The sequence below is a fragment of the Danio rerio genome, chromosome 21 (assembly GCF_052040795.2).
Source record: "Danio rerio strain M-AB ecotype USA chromosome 21, GRCz13ab, whole genome shotgun sequence".
Classification (NCBI taxonomy): domain Eukaryota; kingdom Metazoa; phylum Chordata; class Actinopteri; order Cypriniformes; family Danionidae; genus Danio; species Danio rerio.
Genome location: NC_141041.1, coordinates 10,927,044 through 10,949,066, shown reverse-complemented (window position 1 = coordinate 10,949,066; position 22,023 = coordinate 10,927,044). Strand labels below are relative to the sequence as shown.

Below are 22,023 nucleotides of genomic sequence, written 5' to 3'. Positions count from 1 at the left end.
TTTAGGAAATTGATTGACTATATTTTACAACTCTCAAGCACTTCTGCTTTTACTAACTAACAAATAGTCAAATATAATTCATCAAATATGTAATAATCTTACATTCTGCATTTAGTTGTAATAATTACTTCATTTAAGTTGATTATTAGTTATTTAGGTAGCACTTTAGTTTAAGTACAAATTCTCACTAATAATTATTGGCTTATCACAGGCCAATAAATATAATATAAAGATATTGGCTTGTTATTAGTACTAATGAAGTACATATTCTGCGTGATTATATTCTACGGTCATAATCCTACCAAACACCTTAACCCAACTACTACCTTAATAATTATTTATAAGCAGAAAATAAGGAGGTTATTGCATTAAAAGTTGTAGTTACTGGTTTGTCAATAGCATAAATTGTATCTTGGAATAAGTGATGACCGATATTTATATTGGTATTAAAATAGTATATGATCAAACAATAAAAAATAGTTTATTTAATCATTTTGAAATGTTAATGAATGCAGATGAGTTGAATTCTAGTACAAAGTCTTACTTAAAAATATTTCAGACATGTTTCTGTTCAGCTTTGCCAGAGCAGAATTGTTTGGATTACTGTAACTCTCTCCAATGTCCATAATAACAAAACTACGGAGGCAAATGGATTGCTTCTTAATCAAGTGCTGGATTTATTCCACCACTTTCCAAGATTTAGTTTCCAAGCGGCGGTGTTATCTTCAGACAGCTGCTTGGGCTGCTGAACAGGCAATCCATCAAATTCCCATCAATTATATTTCATATTTATCATATGGTGGAGTCCAAATCCTCTACATTATTCGGTTTCTTCAGATATCGTAGAAAGTTGGTGGTCTCTGCACTCCAACGGTAAGCTTTCAGTTTCACAACCTGCTATATTAACAAAATGAAATGTGTTTATTATTATATTTTCTACTCTCCTTACTAAAAATATATTCATTTATTAAAAATGTATTAATTAATAAAAAAAAAAACAGTATATATGCAGTATGTGTTGGATATATGAAATTCTTATTTTTATCATCATTGTTATTAGGTCTTATTAGGTTCTTCTTCCTCTTCTTCTACTTCTTCTTCTTCTTCTCATTATTATTATTATTATTATTATTATTATTACCTTCATTATTATTGATATCACTGCTACCATCATCAGAAAATATTACTTATATCATTGCCAACTTCATTATTATTATTATTATTAGTATTATTATTAATATTATTATTATTATTATTATTATTATTATTAATAATAATAATAATAATAATAATAATATCATCATTGTTATTATTATATTATTTGATTATAATTGTATTATTATAATTATTATATTATTTTCATCCCTTTTGATCTTAAATTATTATTAATGTTGCTGTTGTTACTATTTTCATTATTATTATTATTATTATTATTATTATTATTATTATTATTATTATTTTCATCATTAAGGTTATTAAATTATTATTATGATTTTATTAATATTTTTGTCATTATGATTATTAATATTATTATTATTATTATTATCATTGTTATTATTGTTAAATTATTATTATTATTATTATTATTATTATTATGTTGTTGTTGTTGTTGTTGTTATTATTTTTACTTTCATTATTGATATCACTGTTGCCGTCATCACAGAATATAAATTTTATCGTTACCAACTTGAGTAAAATAATAATAATAATAATAATAATAATTATTATTATTATTACTACTACTATTTAAATACTACAAATATCTTATTCTGATTGTCATTTCTTTTTATACACATCCTTTTTTATGTGTTCTGCAATGTGTATGTTTTGCACTTTCAATAACAAAAATAATAAAAATGATCTACTCTCTGAACATAATGAAATTGTTTTACGTCCTTTGACTATTGGAGGCATGTTTACCAAGTAAGCCTTGACATGGGTTGTAAATCCTTAAGATTATTAGCCCCCGAACACAACAGGCTGTTTGTGTGTTCGTCTAATCCTTCATGCCAAACTTCTTATCAAGACATGTTTCTCGAAGGTCACGATCTGAAACTGCAGTAGCTGTAATCTGAATGACGCAACGCCGAATAATCTATTCAGATGCGCAGTAGAGTGATATTATGATAGCGTTATGACAGCTATGAGAATTGATTCAGTATGTCAGGTAGAAACTCATGCCACAACATCCATCATTCATGCCACATTAGCCCTAGCAGACAGAGTTCGGCCCTTAGAGCTGCTAAGCATTGCTGAATGACTGAGACTTGGAAGGAATGAGTGGAATAGAGACGGTGAGATCTGTTTTTGTTTGCAGGAGTCATGGAACTACGGCTTGGATTATACAAGCTGAAGTTAATTGTAAACATTCCGTCACATTCTATTGCCGCGGCAACACACAATGGGGATTCCGTGACAACAGTCAACACTAAACAGTGATCAGGCAACCCCCTACATATACTGTAAACAGTGTATGCATTCAAACAAGACTGCTTGAATCAGTGAGTGTGCAATTTTTTCATTCATTTTTCACATGGGACTTTAAAAATGTTGTATACCAAAAAGTACTATAAGACATGGAATTATATACTGTATGTACATGCAAAAATTAATTCATTTTCTTATCGGCTTAGTCCCTTTATTAATCCGGGGTCGACACAGCGGAATGAACCGCCAACTTATCCAGCAAGTTTTTACACAGCGGATGCCCTTCCAGTCGTAACCCATCTCTGGGAAAGTACAAGCAAAAATTCATTTATTTTTTTCCTTTGGAATGCAGAGACATCCTCTTAGTCCTTTACGAAGTTAATAGGCAGAGCTAAACCTTTTTTTGGTAGCATGGTGCAACTAATAGAAAGAGAGTTGCGACATAAATGGAACTTTATATCAACAGCAATGTCTCAATAGTCCTCGAAAGTTAGCACTTACAGTCGAGTAACAGCTGAGGACGGCTGGTTTTTGCACTTCTTTTTAGGTAAAAAAAAAAAAAGTTATATATATATATATATATATATATATATATATATATATATATATATATATATATATATATATATATATATTTTTTTTTTTTTTTTTTTTTGGATAGCCTAATGGATAGAATAGTGCAGAAAATTTACATGAAATTGTTGGGAGCAAAGAGAGGGGAAGGATTGGCAAACGAGCGGGAGGTGGGGGTTGGGGTGTTAAACAAGATCATAAACAAGATTGTTTATGTTATCTAATAATATTAGTATGACGTACAAAGTGCTTTCTGGACTTGTTTGAGTCTACATTAATCACATAACAATCGATTGACTTCCGTTGTCAAATTTTTTTCCTCTCTATGGCAGGCATGTGCACACATAGGGCTCAACCTGTGCAGTGCACATGCCCTTTTTAGGCTTGGATATAAAGTGCCCTTCCAAAATTATCAAAAGTGCCCCCGCGACGCGACACACCCTCCGTCCCGCCCTTCAGTAGGCGCGTGACAACACCGCTCTTGAGTATGCACGCGACAACACAGCTGATCAGAATGCGCACGACAACAACCCCCCCCCCCCCCCCACACCCCCCGCTGTTCCAAAAATGTATCCTGCACATGCCCTTTGTATGGTCTCTGCACGGGACTGCTCTATGGCAACTCTTTGACTCTCTGATTTGGGAATTTTTATGCACAGGGTTATAAATTAAATTTCATTCTAATTTAAAGATGTTATTTTAAGTAGGAATGCCCAGAATTTCATAAGTTGTATTAACAAAAGAGATGAATGCCTGAAACTATGAGCTGAAAGCAGGTTATGCTGTGCTGCACGTCTGAATGTAGGTTTTCGCACTTGACAAAGAAAGCACTGCGCTATGAAACCCATTCATTTCAATGGCTTGCACCTGGTAGGGGTTGTCTGTTTCTGCACCAATTAAAGTGCAACATTCCACTCTGTAGAATTTCTGCTCATTTAACCATGTTTGTGTCTAATCATATACCACTACTGTGGCTATACCACTACTGTGCTGTCATAGTAACGCTGGTACACTGATGCCTCTTGTTCACTGTCAATCAAATTTAACTGGTGATAAAATGTGGGGGGTTTTATTGGCTTGTGTTTTTAAAATCAGTACAATTTAAGATAAATTCATTTTAAAAAGTTTTACAAAATTACTTTATATTATTTAATAAAATACTAAACAATTATTTGAAAGCAACTTTATTTTAGGGTTTGTTGTTCACCCAAGTGCAACCAGTATCTTTGGTTGCAATTTTGGCCAAACATTTTCATTTCAGTGCATGTCTAATGCTAAGTTCACGATCTCTGATTTCAAGTCTGCATTTTATACTGATCAGTCATTATTAAAAATCTATTTTCCTCTGGTGAAAATTAATGGAACCAACTACAACCCAACTGTTGTTTCTGTGCAACTGTTTTGAAAAAATAATTTCACTGATTGGGATGTTGTTTTAGGCGGTTTAACAATGTCTGTATTTGGTCAAGTAGGAAGTTCAAATAGGAAGAGGTTAATGAAAAATAATTGATTAATACATTTTCATTATTTCCTTTTTTAACATATACTTACAGTGGTTGAAGGCATCCAGTTAGTGAATGCTTATATAGAAAACAATTGAAAGAAGCAGTCTGAAAGTGCATTGAGTTTTGAATGTAGCCTTTTCCTCTCTGTTGCGGCTAATGTGGACAATATAATGGGTTATGTAAGGCTTTTTCATGACCAGGTCATCAGATCAGAGGAGGCTAACACCATGTCTGAAACAGGAAGCAATAAATCACTTCTCTTTCATGATGATCCAGGCTTTATACCCTATGGTTGTTTAAACTTTAAAGCATTACACTGGAAATCCCAGCCCACAGCAAATAGATCTATTTTAAACTTTCACTTTTTTGATATCTGAAACTTGACAATATTATATACTCTTACAGTATGTTTGCATATTGTCTCAGTCTATCTATAATATCTGGCGCAATGCATACTGTGAATGTTGAGTCAGATATTATGATGGTCTGTGAATTATAATGCCTTCCAATTATAATGCCTTCCAATGCCTTCCTGATTTTGTTTGGCAGGACTAATTGCATATTCCTAATATTGACTTATGGCAGATAAAGGCGTGTTCATGACATTGACCAATGGCAAATTAGGAATTTGTTCTTTACTGACCATTGGCAGATAAGAGGCATGTATTTCACAATGACCAATGGCATATGAGGGTGTGTTCATGACATTGACCAATGGCAAATTAGGAACTTGTTCTAGACTCTGACCAATGGCAAATAAGAGGCATGTTTTTTCGCTGACCAATGTCAGATGAGGGTGTGTTCATGACATTGACCAATGGCAAATGAGGGCATGTTCCTGACATTTACCAATTGCAAATTATAAACATGTTTTAGACTCTGACTATTGGAAGATAAGAGGCATGTTCTTTATAATGACCAATGGCAGATGGGGCATTTTCCTGACATTGACCGATGTGACGATGTGACCATAACCATTGGCAGATACGAGGCATATTCTTCACGCTGACCAATGACAGATGAGGGGGTGTTGTTGACATTGACCAATGGGAAATTAGGAACCTGTTCTAGACTCTGACCATTGGGAGATAAGAGGCATGTTCTTCACTGTGACCAATGGCAGATGAGTAACTGGTAGTAAACACAATGGAGTCATATGGGTGAAATGTTTGCTAGGTTATTTGGCAAAAGTATTCCATCTCCAATTTTTCCATGAACCCTTTTTCACACAAGTCCACCTCAAGTCAATGTGAAAACATTTTTTATGAATTAATGGATTTCCCATTTTAATTACTCATTTTTTCGACTGGGTTTTTACTGGGATTTTTACTTGCCCTGTCAAAATTTTCACTAGCCCCACCAAAAAAACTAAAAAGTTAATAGCTATTTCTTAGCCACATATTTTAAATAGTGGCAAAATTATGCCTGTGAATCTAGAATTTAAACATTTTAAATATGTTAATAAATGTATAATGAGCAAAATTCAAGATTTTATGCAAATGAAAGAGCAGTATGAAAAATGTGCTGGTGTTTTAATGCAATTCTAAATAACTTTTTATAAAAATAGCTTGCCAAACTGACAACTGTTTTTTTTTTGTTCTTTTTTTTTTAGTTTCTTAATTTTGTACCCATGTAATGGTCTGCTTCTAAGCCTTTAGAAACAGACGTTTTCTTTTAGCCTCATTGTTTAATTTTGCCGCCATGTTGCCATCTTTTCACTGTACTGGTTGTTACCAGGTTACAAAAAAAAACAAAAAAAAACATTCTCATCGTTACTGGCCGATAGGGGCCAGTAACAATCCTGTCTACTGTCCCGAGTGTCTTTCACGCTGGCCCCGGGCCACCGGGCAGTCCTTATTGTTGAGCCCTGCAGTGGTTCACACCATCGCCTCACAGCAAGAAGGTTGCTGGTTTGAGCTCCGGCTGGGTCAGTTAGTGTTTCTGTGTGGAGTTTGCATGTTGTTCCGTGTTTACGTGGATTTTCTCCAGGTGCTCCGTTTTCCCCCACAATCCAAAGACATGTGGTATTGGTGTATAGAATAAACTAAATTGTCCGCAGTGTATGAGTGTATGTGTGAATAAGAGTGTGTATGGGTGTTTGCCTGTAATGGGTTGCGGCTGGAAGGGAATCCGCTGCATAAAACATATGCTGGATAAGTTGGCGGTTCATTCCGCTGTGGTGACCACTGATAAATAAGAGACTAAGCCAAAGGAAAATGGATGAATTGCTCATTTCTAATGCGACATTTTAAAATGCATCCAGCTAGTAACTTTATTTAGCTCTACTTTACAGACATTATAAAGTTGTAACCAACTATATTAATAAAAATGCAATGTCTTAAAAAGCAAAATACTCACACTTTATACACAAAATGTGTTCTGATTGGCTGTTTGGACATGTTAAGCAGTCTCTACATCTCAATAGTCTCAATGAATGGTATTTGCATTTACAAAAAAAAAAAAACACACACACAGAACTAATTCACCCTGGAGGTTATGGAGGAATAAACAGGAAGATGAAGTAGAAAGGAGGTCACTGGGTTTGTTCCTGTTCCTCTTCCTCATGTCTATAAAGGTTATATGGCCGCTTTGGTGCACCGCTCCGAGGAAAGAGAGAGAGAGAGAGAAAAGAAGACAATGCGCACTCTTTCTGGAGTCAAAGTGTGTTTGCATAACAATCCGTTCACACAGCGCAGCCTGCAAATGCCTCCAGACAGCTGCTTGGAAATGCTTCCTAAACACCAGTGACATCTGAATGAAGTCCTTCAGTTGATTATGTCAGTGCAGTTGGTGTTAAACCCACAAGCATGCGTGACAGACGATAGCTCTTAGATTTACCACACTATCAAGCCACTATCCGCAAGATCTCATTTGGTTTAATGAGATGAAGAAGAGTGTGTCTGGGTCACGGGTTTGTTACCTACTTTACTAGATGAACACATGGTGTGCACGGATGAGGAAAAGTATTGCTAATGGGTTTACTCATGGTGAACGTGAAGATGAGTAAGTTCAGAAACACTGGAGCAGTTGTTCGGGACGTCCTGAGGAAGGAGGGTGTGCATTTCTAAATCAGGGAAACAGGAAAAATGCGGGGAATGCTGGATTGATGAGTGAACAGGGAGTCAGTCGTGACAGATTGTGCTTGGGTGTGTGTATGTGTGTGTGTCAGGAGGTCAGGATGACTAGACTAGACTGTGTTTTTTAATAATTTTCATAATGCATAGAAACATATGGCTCTTTAAGAAATTGATATCATGCAACAAGTGAGCCTTTTTGTCCTTATGAAACAATCTGCATGTAAAACATAAGTGTCACACAAATATTTAGGTCAAAGTCTAAAAAAAATAGCTTTTTTCTCATATGTTAAAATGTGTCCTGTTTAATAGAATTTATTTTCTGAGAAAAAAAAAAACATTAAACATAAAATGTATGACTTTACTTGCATTCTGGGGTGGGTTTACTGTTTAGACAAGGTAAGCGGTTGCTTATGGCCCCAGGAAATCTGAGGGCCCCTAAATAAATACCTATAAGTACAAATTAATCCTATAATTTATATATAACTTTGTTTTCTATCATATTTTGTATGATTAGGGTCTAAAAAAATAAGTTTAATGTTTATTACATTGCAAATACACAAATACGTCCCCCACCCTCAATCATGGAGAAGTCCAGCAGTCAAATTACGTAAAGATTTAGTTTTAAAAACGAAAGAGTTTATAAATCTTTTTTTTTTTTGTGAATCCTTTAAAAAAAAAAAAAACAATATAACTGTAGAGTGTCCTCTGCTTGTTGCTGTATGTGGAGGAGTAATAAACAAGGATGAAGAGGCTGTACCAGTGCTGTATCTCACAGCTATCAGCCAATCAGATTCAAGAACCTGTCAGAACTGTTGTATCTATCTATCTATCTATCTATCTATCTATCTATCTATCTATCTATCTATCTATCTATCTATCTATCTATCTATCTATCTATCTATCTATCTATCTATCTATCTATCTATCTATCTATCTATCTATATATATATATATATATATATATATATATATATATATATATATATATATATGAGCAATATCACACGAGTAGCAGTGCGATATGGCTGTATATCGGCACTGGTGGGAGGCGTGCGTTGGCACGAGGCCACAGGCCAAGTGCCTTAGTGCCCACACCAGTGCCAATATACAGCCATATCGCACTGCTACGAGTGTGATTTTGCGTTTATACAACAGTTTGACGGCATAATTGTGTATATAAAAACAAAATCAAACATGGAGAGTCTCAAAAACCCTTTTGTATGAAGAACTACTTTCTTCCGGATTCAAATCATAAGCTGACAGTTAAACAGTTGAGCAAGCATCTTTTAAACTTTAGATCTGTAGTGTCTGCTTTTTGCTGGCTGTATGTGGGCGGAGCAATACACAAAGGGTAAAGAGGCTGTAAGGGTGCTGAAATTACTTAAATATATCACGGCTATCAGCCAATCAAATTCGACAACCAGACAGAACTGTTGTATAAATATATATATGTATATATATATATATATATATATATATATATATATATATATATATATATATATATATATATATATATATATATATATATATATATATATATATATAGAGAGAGAGAGAGAGAGAGAGAGTTATAAAAATAATAATAATATATATAACATTATATGATTACAAGAAAATATATAATTTTATTATTTATTAATTTAAAAATTTAAATAAAATAGGGTCCACAAGCTTACTGAAAGATACTTAACTGAAAAAAATGTAAATACTAAAACAAAAATACTGAGTTTATGTTTTAAACACAGAGTAACAGTACATCTAGTGTTCGGTAAATACAAGCAACAATTCTACAATAATTTCATGATGATAATAATAATAATAATAATAATAATAATAATAATAATAATAATAATAATGATAAAAAATGAATAAATAAATACATACAAATAATAATAATGATAATAAAAATAACAGTAATAAAAACAAGGCATAAGTTATCCAAAAAATATGAAAAAGATAATAAGTTGAACAAGTTTCCTTCATTCTGTCCATATGACCTCCCACAGGCACATTTAACACATGAAGGTGAGCCTTCGTATGTAATTTTAAACAAAGATTTTAAAGAAGTGTTGTGAAGTTAATAATGAACAGCATCTTCACCCATTCGGTGTCACCGGTCTTGCATGACGTCACGCTGCTCTAAACGCCAAACAAACACTGGTGGCAGAGCTGCGCGCGAGGGAGGGACTGAATGACAGACAGCGCTGCTGCTCCATTGTGTCTCGCGCTGCCGGTGCGCGCGGCCGTCTGGAGCACGAGTGGGATTTATTTCTGCAGCACTTTCAATCCGTACGCATGTAACAACTGCCCGCAACTGGATGCCAAAGGGTTAGTATGCATTCTGAGGCGTTATTTTATAGTGCTGGCGTGTGTGGTGGTTTCATTTCGAAGCGCGCAAAACCCGAGAGCGTACAGTAACTGTTGCGTGTGAGGGTTTTGGAGAGAGTGTAAACAAGGCTGCATTTATGTACTCAAGTGGCAAACGTGGACGCTGAAATGTTAAATAGTCTACCAGAGGGAGTTTATTCTGGCGCTTAAAAGAAACAGGCGCAACTCGAGGGTCTGTAGACGCGTTTTAAAAGTTGCTATTTTTAACCCTCTACCTCACATCGCGTGTATAACAGCAGAAATGTCTAAAGAGAGCATTTGATTGTGTTTTTACAATGGAATTGGCATCATTTTTTTTATAAACAGAGATTGTGTACAGCAATAGTTTGCTTTCAATAGGTATGACAGATCGATTGATTTGTTTTTCGTGCCGAAATTATCATTCCACAATTTGTTTATGTGAGCTGTCACGATACTTGTTGATATTAGTTTGCATTTGGAGTGCTTTGTTTTGGGTTTTGTTTAATTACATGTTACATTTACATTATTTATGTCATATCTGTTGAATAAATCTACTGTACTAGTTATATGGGGGGGGGGGGGTTATGTGAGAACATACAGTGCTCTGTATAGTATATTTATTATTATATTAGTATTGATCACATTTGCTGCAATCAGTGCATGTAAAGGCATGTCGTCTTTTAAGGATTAGTTCACCCAAAAAGGAAAGTGACCATTGATTTATCATTTACTATCGTATCATTTATCCTCCCTTATGTTATTTTAAAAGCTTTATAAGTTTCCTTCCTCTGTTGAATAAAAAAAAAAAGAGGTAAAGTTGGTTAGAAATTTACATATTTGTTCATTTTTGAACAGTGACAACACACTAACCTGATTTCACCAGGTACGACATGTTCCTGGATTAACATCTATGTTGATCCTGGAACAACATTCCAATCAGCCAATCAGAATTAAGGGATATGTTTACAGTTTATGTTAAGACTTGCGGTTTGATTTAAGCACTTCTACATGATTGTTATCCAACTATTATTCCCCTCTGGTTTTGGGAATAATTGACAGTTATGGTTGGGTTTAGGGGTAGGGAATAGGTATGAATTACATTTTCCAAAAAAAATGTGTTCCAGGTTCAACATAGATGTTAATTCAGGATCGGATCATACTTGGCAAAATCATGACGTGCCCTACAACGTGTGACAGCCACATATATTGTTTACCATGCTACTTTGAATGTTTGATCTGAAAATTGCTCGTAATTAGGGCTTCAAAACAATATTAACAATTAAATTAGAATAAATATTAATTTAATTGATTGTAAACAATACTGCACATTGAGATTCATTGGCTGAAAATATGATTTCCTTATGTAAAATCTTCAATGAATACTTTTCTGAAGTTATATTATTGTCTGAATATGCAAAAATAAAACCAACTTTACCTCAGTAATTAAAAATAAGGTATTTTAAAGGATGCTGGCACTCATTGACTTCCATAGTAGGTAAACAATACTATATAAATCAATGGGAAAAATTCTTCAATATATCTTCCTTTGTGTTCAACAGAGGAAAGAAAGTCAAATAGGTTTTAAACAAGTGAAAGGTGAGCATACCTTGACAGAATTGTCATTTTTGAACTGTCTCTTTAACTTGTAATTATCGGCAGATTCTGTGCAAATTACATTTATGAAAAATTATTATCAACTTTGAAAGACTGGTATAGCATAACAGATCAAGAATGCATTCTGGGTCTTTTTATTATAGGTGTGCTAATAAGTGTGTCTGGATAGATCTTGTAAGTGGACTTTATCTTGAAGGATGTTGAAAATGAAGCATTTTTGTTTGTCTTTTTAGGGATTGTGCTTGTGATATATTATTCCATATGAGAATTCCATAGGAGCAGCATATGCTGATAAACATACAGGGAATGAGAGGAATGTGTGTGTCTGCAGCTCATTCTCATGTTGTTTATTGCACACACACTGATGGTTCATTGCCGGGCTATACATTACCTTATGTAAACCTTCTCTTCAGTAGTTAAACACCGTCAGACAGCTCTCTATATAGATATATGCATTTTTATGTGGCATATGTTTACTTAGTGTTATGTCTGAGTATGAATTCCTGGTTAATGGTGGCAATAAACATCAGAAGCGTGTCATTTAGGTCATACATGCAGATTATAGTTCTGAGTGGATTGCTAGCAAAATCTTGTTCAATACAGACAGTTTCTATAGAGTAAATCATTACACATTATAGGTAATGTATTCAGACTACTTTTAGATTATTGTTGACCAAACATGTTTACATAGCTCTTAATATTATTATTTTGTTCCATGTTGAGATATAAAAAAGCGAATCTATGTGTGTTATGCAAATTATTAGATATACTATAAAAATTAAAACTTCTTCTTCTTCTTATTATTATTATTATTATTATTATCTATTTTTATTATTATTATTATGATTATTATTATTATTATTATTATTATTATTATTATTATTATTATTATCATTATCATCATCATTATTATTATTATTATTATTACTATTATTATTAGTGGTAGTAGTAGGATAGTGCTGTTATGGAATATATGAAAATACATATATATATACTTTAAAAATAATTACACACATATTATGGCTGCACAATATATAATTTCAGAATTAATAACGCAATGTGAGACTCTGCAATAATCATATCGCAGGATCTGCAACATCAAGATGGGATTAAAATAAACCTAAATTTGAATGTGTTTTGAAACCCTGTGACTAAGAGTTTAAGTGAATTTAAACCATTTGGGCACAAGAAATTATGACGTTTGCCACTTTTGCAAAGGTTAGTTGTTTTTATGTATTAATAAAATGAAGACTACACAGCAGAGATGCCCAATATAGGGCCCCCGCGCCAAAGTTGGCCCATTGTAACCTTTTGAAGAGAGTGAGAATGATGGAGAGGGTTGGTAGAGAATGCCTTTCGTCATGTCTAATTTGCAACCCAGGCTTAATCTGAAACGTAGTCCCGTGGAAGTTTCTGGAGTCCGCGAAATACGTTCCGGGAGGTACATTTTTTTGCAGTTTTCACAAATCTGCGAGAGGCCGCTGTGTGCGCTTTTATGCATCTCAAATGTCTCTCGCAAGTACTATTCACGCCCACGCTGTTCTCGCGTGAACACACCAGAGGCCGCTGTCTACCGACTGAATAATTGACTGGTCGACCAGCCAATCGACTGACCCACCCTCCTCCTCCCCAAAACCGAACCAATTTTACCGATTGACCTGCCCACCCATTTACTTCCCTAAACCCAACCAACAATTTACAAAACCCGTCCAGCAAAAGAAAAGCCCTCGTCTGATTTTTACCACGTTTTCGGATTTTACCACATTCTCACCCTGTTGTTACTTTGCATTCTGTTTTTGTCTTAACTGATTTCTGGAACCGCTCTTCCCCGGACTCTAACCCGGTCTTCGTCGTAGTGGTCAATTCCTCTCTGCGTCTTAAGTCTGCCAACGCACTTGTGCTAAATGGACAAACTGGTTGTGGTGGGAAAGCCCTCCACACAGAGGTAATCGGTCAGTCGGTAAGTGCCAAAAGGAACGGCGTCATACCACCCTGTAGCGTTCGCTTAAAAAATTAAATGCAGCCATACGTACCCCCGGCTACATAATTCGCAGTCTACAAAAACGTCTACTATGTTTTCAAAATGAGCCTGTGTTGCAACTTTGACGTAACCTTTTTTGATTGTTTGATTTATTGCTGACATGCAAAAAAGCAATCTGGAATTAAATGCTTTAATTAAACGAAACTGATTTTTTAAAAATGTAAGTTCTGTCACTCTACAGATATAGCAGACTATGCAGAAGACATCGGCGAGCAAATCAAGGCAAAAACTAGTGTTAATCCATTCTGTTAAAAATGAGATTGTTTTCATTTTACTGTAATAAGTTCATTATAAAACGTAAGAAAATACTGTAATAGTTAATATAAAGCAATGTTTTCTAGTTATTTTTAAACATTAAACAATACATTAGGAAATTACCCATGGCAACTATATTCACCAATGGCCCACTAACCTCAGTCAATTTTGGTTTTTGGCCCGTCATAAGAAAAAAATTGGGCACCCCTGCTATACAGTGTTATTTGACATTTGTTTATTGCACTGCTGAATACTCAATACTGTTAGAATTCACAGAAAACCATAAAGCACTGTTTATTTAATTTTTAATGTTTTATTTTCATCTTGTGAAATTATATTACAGTTGAAATCTGAATTATCAGCCCCCCCTTTGATTTTTTTTTTCTTTTTTTTTTTTAGATATTTCCCAAATGATCTTTAACAGAGCAAGGATATTTTCACAGTATGTCTTATAATATTTTTTCTTCTGGAGAAAGTCTTGTTTGTTTTATTTCGGCTAGAATAAAAGTAGTTTTACCTTTTTTTTTAAAAACATTTTAAGGTCAAAATTATTAGCCCCTTTAAGATATATATTTTTGATAGTCTACAGAACAAACCATCGTTATACAATAACTTGCCTAATTACCCTAACCTACCTAGTTAACCTAATTAACCTAGTTAAGCCTAAAAATGTCACTTTAAGCTGTATGGAATTGTCTTGAAAAATATGTAGTAAAATTTAATTTCCTGTCATCATTTCTAAAATAAATTAAATCAGTTATTAGAAATGAGTTATTAAAACTATTATGTTTAGAAATGTGTTGAAATTTTTTTTTCTCTCCATTTAACAGAAATTGGGGGAAAAATAAACAGGTGGGCAAATAATTCTGACTTCAACTGTAATATCGCAATATATATTGCAGAAAAACTAAATATTGCAATGCCAGTTTCTTTTTCCTATGTCATATAGCCCTAATTCATATTAATATATAATTGTGTTATATTGTGTTTATATGTTAAATATAAACAAACATTTTATACATTAATATACATTAATACATTAATACAAATATACATGGTTGAGTCTGTGTGTGTGTGTGTGTGTGTGTAAGTGTGTGTGTGTGTCTGTGTGTGTGTGTGTGTGTGTGTGTGTGCGTGCGTGAGTGCGTGCGTGCGTGCGTGCGTGCGTGCGTGTGTGTGTGTGTGTATATATATATATATATATATATATATATATATATATATATATATATATGCTAAAAAACTGTTGAACGTGTTAAATTATTTGTCAAATTACTGAAAAATTCGTTTAAAATCTCAGGGGCTATATAGTGTATAACATAAAAAAAAACAACATAAAATTTCTCAACTGCATGAGCTCGTTTTAATGTTTAAGCAACACTTCTAGAAAATAGTGCACACCAAAAAGCAAGCAATGACGCAATATTTGGCATCAAAATGTACTGATGTTGTTTTGGATGTAATTAGCTCCCACGTTTGCATATTAGCCTCATTTATTGAAGCTCGCTGGAGTAGATCGGTCTGCTTGGCACATTATGGTTTGCTAACTGGCTCTGGTCATGAGGATGGGTGATTGTTGAGCGCTCAGCGGGCACAAAGGGCTCTCGTTAGCCTCCTGAGTGTGTGAACTGGCACCAGGATCAATGGCAGCGAGCTCGTGAAAAGCCGGTCCATTATCAACCTTTGAGAGCTCGTTGCTCACCCGCTGCGAGGTAAAGAGGAGCCCAAAGATGGACGGTGATCTCAGATCTTTAAAGCCTCTGTTTACTATTGGTAAAGAGGTGCTGGTCCTGGAACAGCATAAATGGGTCACCTCCATCTGTGCTCATGGGAACAGTGTGGTCTAAAGAGCCACATTAACGTTAATGTACAGCCAGGTGATGGAGGGAAGGGAGAGCGTAAGGGTCAGAGATCGTTAAGTTCATTTGAAGAGGAAGGGTAATCTATTAGAGTAGATCTCTAGGTTTTAAGAGTGGGGTCAGGGGTCTCTGGAGTGAACTCGAGTGCTGGTTAGTGCTGTTTTATTGGGTGAAAGGGTTGAAGAGAGAATTATAGGCAGTGTTGATGTTCAATGAAGAACATTTAACATTCATGAAAGGTTTCTTCGCACTAAGAGTGTGTCCACACTTGGCAAATATGAACTCTGCTGTGATTGTTTTGTTATTGTGGTTCTTTTGAATAAGTGAACCCTGCCATCTAAACCTTGTTAAATCAACTATTGGGGCGAGACCCAAAAAAATCCCCAAAAAATGAGGGATCCACTAAACTTTTTTTGATCGAATTATGAATCCAATCCTGACTAGCTGCATCCAGAAAAAAAGAAATAGTTCTGATGGCCATTGCGGTTTAATGAGCATTTATATTATTCCTTTATTTTTAATAGAGCTCATCTCCTTGCTGCAGATTTTCAACTGTGTGTGTGTGTGTGTGTGTGTGTGTGTGTGTGTGTGTGTGTGTGTGTGTGTGTGTGTGTGTGTGTGACAAAAGAGTTTCTGAATTTCTGTGACAGAAGAGTTTCTGCAGATGTTGTTTTGATGTCTTTAAAGACTTTATAAGCTAAACTTTTAAGTCGATACCTTAGTTACCATAGCTAAAATTGATTCCAGTTCTCTCTATTAAAATATATCAAAATTATTTGGTGCAAATAGAGAGGAAAAGACTGTGTAATCTACAGGCGGTTTTTCAATCCATTCACCTGCGTGAAGTACACTAAGAATGTCTTTTTCCAGAAACATAGATTGTTGAAAAGAAAGTGTCTGGTGCATATAAAGTGGAGAAAGTGTGTCCTACACTGTAAAAAATGGCCATAATTTAAACGGTAAAAAACTGTAAAAATGCTACACTGTAAAAAATAAATCCGTAAAATTTACGGTAAAAAAACGGCAGCTGTGGTTGCCAGTACTTTACCGTAAAAAACACGGTACAAACCGTAAAAGTAATTTTTCATTTTTACGGTAAATTACCGTATTTTATTAATTTATAGAGGTAATATGTCTGTATTTTGAATGATCAACATCTACACAACTTTTGTTACACACGTTAGCACACCCACATGCAGGGGGTGATGAGGAAGTTACATAATGAGCCAATGCTCATCACAATCAACTTTTCCCACAAACAGAAAAGAGTATCAGTATATAGAAGGTGCTCTGTGTCATTCACACAGCTACTAAACACCAGTATGGTAACATGCATAAAATTAAATTGATGAAATAAACATTGTTTATCAACATTAGATGTAACATAAATCTCTTATGTACATAACTGATGGGGAAACAACTAAAAAGATCCATATTAATGTCAAATGCATAAAAAGTTACGTGCCATGCAGGGAATTCTGGAAAAGTCAATTTACGGTTATTTGCCGTATATATTAAGGAAACATATCATTAACCAGGTTACGGATTTGTACTGTAGCATTTGTACAGTTTTTTACCATTGAAATCACGGGCAATTTTTACGGTGTACAGTAAAAATCCGTAAACTGGTGTATGAATATTATGGTTGAGCCAGTTGCCATTTCTGTGTGGAGTTTGCATGTTTTTCCCGTGCTGGCCTGGGTTTCCTCCAGGTGCTCTGGTTTGCCCCACAGTCCAAATACATGTACTAAAGGTGAAATGAATTAAACAAAATAGGTTTCCACTGTGTAAAACATGCCGGAATAGTCGGTGGTTCATTCCGTTGTGGCGACCTCTTATTAATAAGCTACTAAGCGGAAGGTAAATTAGTGAATGAATAGTTATTGTAAAGAATATACGATTTTCTATAAGGTGTGTGTGTGTGTGTGTGTGTGTGTGTGTGTGTGTGTTTGTGTGTGTGTGTCTATAAAAATATTAATAACAGTTTTAACATAGATGGAAAACAGCATCAAATCAGCATATTTGTTATTAGTTGTTATTAGTTTCTGAGGGATTACGTGACACTGAAGACTCCAGTAAATCTGAAAATATTTTTTTAATCTCAGGAGTAAATTACAATTTACAATATACATAGAAAAAAGTGGTGTTTAACCTGTAATAGGATTACTATTATGTTTGTAAGACTGTAATATTCCATTGTATATACAGTATCAACATTGTAATCATCAGAAAGGTTTCTTTTAAGACTCAAGAAATTAACAATTTTTTAAATGTCTGATGGTTTTAATGAATCATATGTGTTGAACTACGAAGTGTGAAATATCATATATTATCTGATTCAATAGTCATTGCAGCAGAGTAGTCTGTTTTTTTATGGGTGAAGATTTCCCATTTACTTCTACAGTATATTAACCAATGTAGGATTGATTGAGCCTGTGTGAAGAATCACCATTTACTTCTACACAAACGTCCCTCCTCTTGGTCTTCAGACTGTGTTTTGGTCTTTCCTGTGGGTTTGCATGTGCTGCTGCTGTTGTAGGAAGATGAGCAGGCAGCAGATGGTGTGTAAACTGTGTTTCTCGCCGGACCCCTGTCGAGGCTGCCTTTTGTTGCACACACACACATGCATTCCTGTGTGAGCAGCTCGGTTCATATGCCATGACACTTTAGACTTGGCTTAAGTTGCCGTTATCTTACCCTTCATTCATCTGCAGCCTCGGGCGGTGGGTTGTCCACTGCTCAGCATTCCAGCTTTTGTCTCCTTCATTTCCATTTGTAAAACAGGTGTGGATGGTGAAGCGCTACAGCAAACTTCTGTAATTGCTGACTTTTCAGATTTTTCTTTGGTTAATTTTTATTGTGTTTTATTTTAGTGATCAACAATGCACTTTAAAAGGGTTGTTCACTCAGATCGGCATCATTTAATCACCCTTTACTTGTTCCAAACCTGTTTGTTTTTTTTCTTTTCTTGAACATGAAAGAAGATATTTTGAATAAAGCTGGAAACCTGTAACCATTGACTTCCATAGTATTTGATTTTTTTTTCCTACTGTACTATGAAAGTCAATGGTTAAAGGTTTTTATAAGTTATAAAATAACTTATTTTGTGTTAAACAGAAGACAGAAACTCATAAAGGTGTATAACCACTCAGAGAGTACATTTACATTTACATTTAGTCATTTAGCCGACGCTTTTATCCAAAGCGACTTACAAATGAGGACAATGAAGCAATTTACACAACTATAAGAGCAACAATGAATAAGTGCTATAGGTAAGTTTCAGGTCTGTAAAGTCTAAGAAGGAAAGCATTAGTAATTTTTTTTTTTTTTTGAGTACAGTTAGTAGTATATCCAGAGAGGCAATTGCAGATTAGGAAGTGAAGTGGAGACTAAATAGTTGTGTTTTTAGTCGTTTCTTGAAAACAGAGAGTGACTGCCATTCTGATGCAGTTAGGGAGTTCATTCCACCAACTGGGCAGATTGAACGCAAGAGTTCGGGAAAGTGATTACTTCCCTCTTTGGGATGGAACCACAAAGCGATGTTCATTCACAGAACGCAAGTTTCCGGACGGCACATAGATCTGCAGCAGTGAGAGCAGATAAGAAGGAGCAAAGCCAGAAGTCGCTTTGTAGGCAAACATCAGAGCTTTGAATTTGATGCGAGCAGCAACTGGCAGCCAGTGCAAACGGATGAGCAGCGGAGTGACATGTGCTCTTTTAGGTTCATTAAAGACCACTCGTGCTGCTGCGTTCTGGAGCAGCTGAAGAGGCTTGATAGAGTTAGCTGGAAGCCCCGCTAGTAGAGAGCTGTGGTAATCCAATCTGGAGAGAACAAGAGCTTGAACAAGGAGTTAAGCTGCATGTTCAGATAGGAAGGGTCGGATCTTTCTGATGTTATAAAGTGCGAATCTGCACGATCGAGCAGTTCTAGAAATGTGGTCAGAGAAGTTTAGTTGGTCATCAATCGTTACTCCAAGGCTTTTCACCATTTTGGATGCAGTAATGGTTGCCCCATCCATCTGAACTAAAAAGTTATGGTGTAGAGTTGGGTTGGCAGAAACTACAAGCATATCCGTTTTCGCGAGGTTAAGCTGAAGATGATGATCTTTCATCCAGTGTGAAATATCCAACAGGCAGGCTGAAATGCGAGCTGGAACCGAGGGATCATCAGGGTGAAAAGAGAGGTATAGCTGGGCATCATCAGCATAGCAGTGGTAGGAAAATCCATGTCTCTGGATGACTAGTCCTAGAGATGTCGTGTAGATGGAGAAGAGAAGTGGCCCAAGAACAGAGCCTTGAGGTACCCCAGTGTTTAGATGCTGTAGGTTGGACACCTCTACCCTCCAAGACACCCTGAATGACCTGTCAGAGAGGTAAGATCTGAACCATTGTATAACAGTGCCCGCAACGCCCAGTGACTCAAGCGTAGATAGCAGGATCTGGTTGTTTACAGTGCTTTTACAGTGCTTTTTGAGAGTAAACAATGCATACAAAGTTTACTGTTTGTTTAAACAACTTATTTAAAATGAGCTGAAACAGCATAATTCTTGAGGTTTTTTTTTAGAAAATGTAATTTTCTTATGTTCAATCCACTTAAATTTTTTTTTAAAAATTAGTTAACTTAATTCCTTCAAAGTTCCCTAACACAAATCGATTGTGTGGAACCCAGCATTTTTTTACAATGTACAAGTACATACTGCATATAAATGAATACATGAATTGATTATTGAAGCCAGGAAGGAAGGTCTAATTCAAAAGAATAGACAAAGAGAAAAATAAAATGATTTGTAATTTGTATAAATTGACTCTGAAGGAAAAATAACATGCTACAAAAAGTACAGAATACGGCCTCAACATGCTTACTTTTGTCCTTTATGAGACTATTTCCATGTAAAAACCTGCTTGGCTGAGTTTACTTAATTGCTTTTTGAGTTAAATGCGTAATTGTCATATTTAATAAACCTCATTAAGCAAACATTTACACCTAGAACATAAAATACAGAGCTGAGTTTATGAACTCAAACCCTCATTTGGCTACTTGTAAAAAGAATGGGTTGTTTTCCATATATTTGAAACCAATGCAAATCTGACAAGCAGGCTAAACCTCCAGTTCTTACTTTCCTGAGAAACAAAAAAAGGTTATAACACTGTCAGTTGCGTACTGAAGCTATTTCCGAATGATCAATGGCTCTGCTTGGAGTGCTGCCGCCGAGAATTCGATGGAAACGCCGCTGTCGATGTTGTTGCTTCACCGATTTCCATCTGCGTCGCTTCTCGACAGTCTATAAATACATTTTTAATGGTCGCCAAACTGATCTCATTGCAGATGAAAATCGATGATCAAGACAGCGGCAAGTCCCCAGTGTACTGCACAAATGAATACAATGAATAATTTAGTCTTTCACTCCAATCATATCTCCATTAACTCTTTAAACGCTGCCTCAGATGTGTCAGAGATGCTTTTAAAGATTGCTATTCATCTCGTTCCATATGGATGAGGGCAAAATAAGATGTTTCCCTGTTATCGATCTGAATGTTTTCTTGCTTTTGAATATGCTGGTCTGTTTTATTGGCGAATATCATGCGAGTTTGTTAATATCAGCACTGTTAGAACTAAACATATTTGTTCATTTGATTGTATTATTTATCGGTATGCGATTATTTCAATTTGTGATTTTTTTGCTTCTTTTTATCACACTTTTCAACCAATTTGTGAATATTTTGACTATAAAACATTTAGCATATACATTTTTAATAGAATAAATTTTTTAAACATTATTAGAGATGTTTTTATTTAGAAAAATATATATTTTTCAATGTTCAAAGTATTGTTAGTTAATGAAAAAAAAAGGAAATCCCAAAAGAATAGAAAATAAATATTTATCAGTATTGTTGTCATCTGTATGATTTTTATTTGTTTTATTTATTTATTTATTTATTTATTTTTAATTAATTAGTTGAATTAGTAGCCCTCCTGAATTATTAGCCCCCCAGTTTATTTTTTTCCCCAATTTCTGTTTAACGGAAGATTTTTTCAACACATTTCTAATCATAATAGTTTTAATAATTCATTTCTATTAACTGATTTGTTTTGTCTTTGTCATGATGACAGTAAATAATATTTCAATAGATATTTTTAAGACACTTCTATAAAGCTTAAAGTGACATTTAAAGACTTAACTAGGTTAACTAGGTTCACTAGACAGGTTTGTGTAATTAGGCAAGTTATTGTATAACGATGGTTTGATCTGTAGACAGTCGGAAAAAAAAAATAGCTTAAAGGGGCTAATAATTTTAAAAACTGCTTTTATTCTAGCCTA

The 22,023-nt window shown here is 34.8% G+C and overlaps 1 protein-coding gene and 1 long non-coding RNA gene across 4 annotated transcripts in view; one reads left to right on the top strand and one right to left on the bottom strand.

Annotated features, from left to right (window-relative positions):
* Positions 1 to 22,023, top strand: part of arhgap24 (Rho GTPase activating protein 24) — a 254,743-nt gene that overhangs the window by 184,360 nt on the left and 48,360 nt on the right. The window contains exon 1 of one of the 3 annotated variants that reach the window (XM_087300888.1): positions 9,800 to 9,913. The exons of the other annotated variants lie outside the window; for them this stretch is intronic. Within the exon in view, the coding sequence (XP_087157014.1) occupies positions 9,904 to 9,913 (10 nt within the window). The 5' untranslated portion in view covers positions 9,800 to 9,903. Of the gene's footprint in view, positions 1 to 9,799; positions 9,914 to 22,023 lie in introns of those variants that run through there. 3 annotated transcript variants of the gene reach the window in all.
* LOC147838781 (uncharacterized) lies at positions 5,084 to 7,842 on the bottom strand. The gene is made up of 3 exons (XR_015520109.1): positions 6,372 to 7,842; positions 5,579 to 5,811; positions 5,084 to 5,247 (listed from the first exon to the last, which is right to left on the bottom strand). It is a non-coding gene; the product is annotated as an uncharacterized LOC147838781 (long non-coding RNA).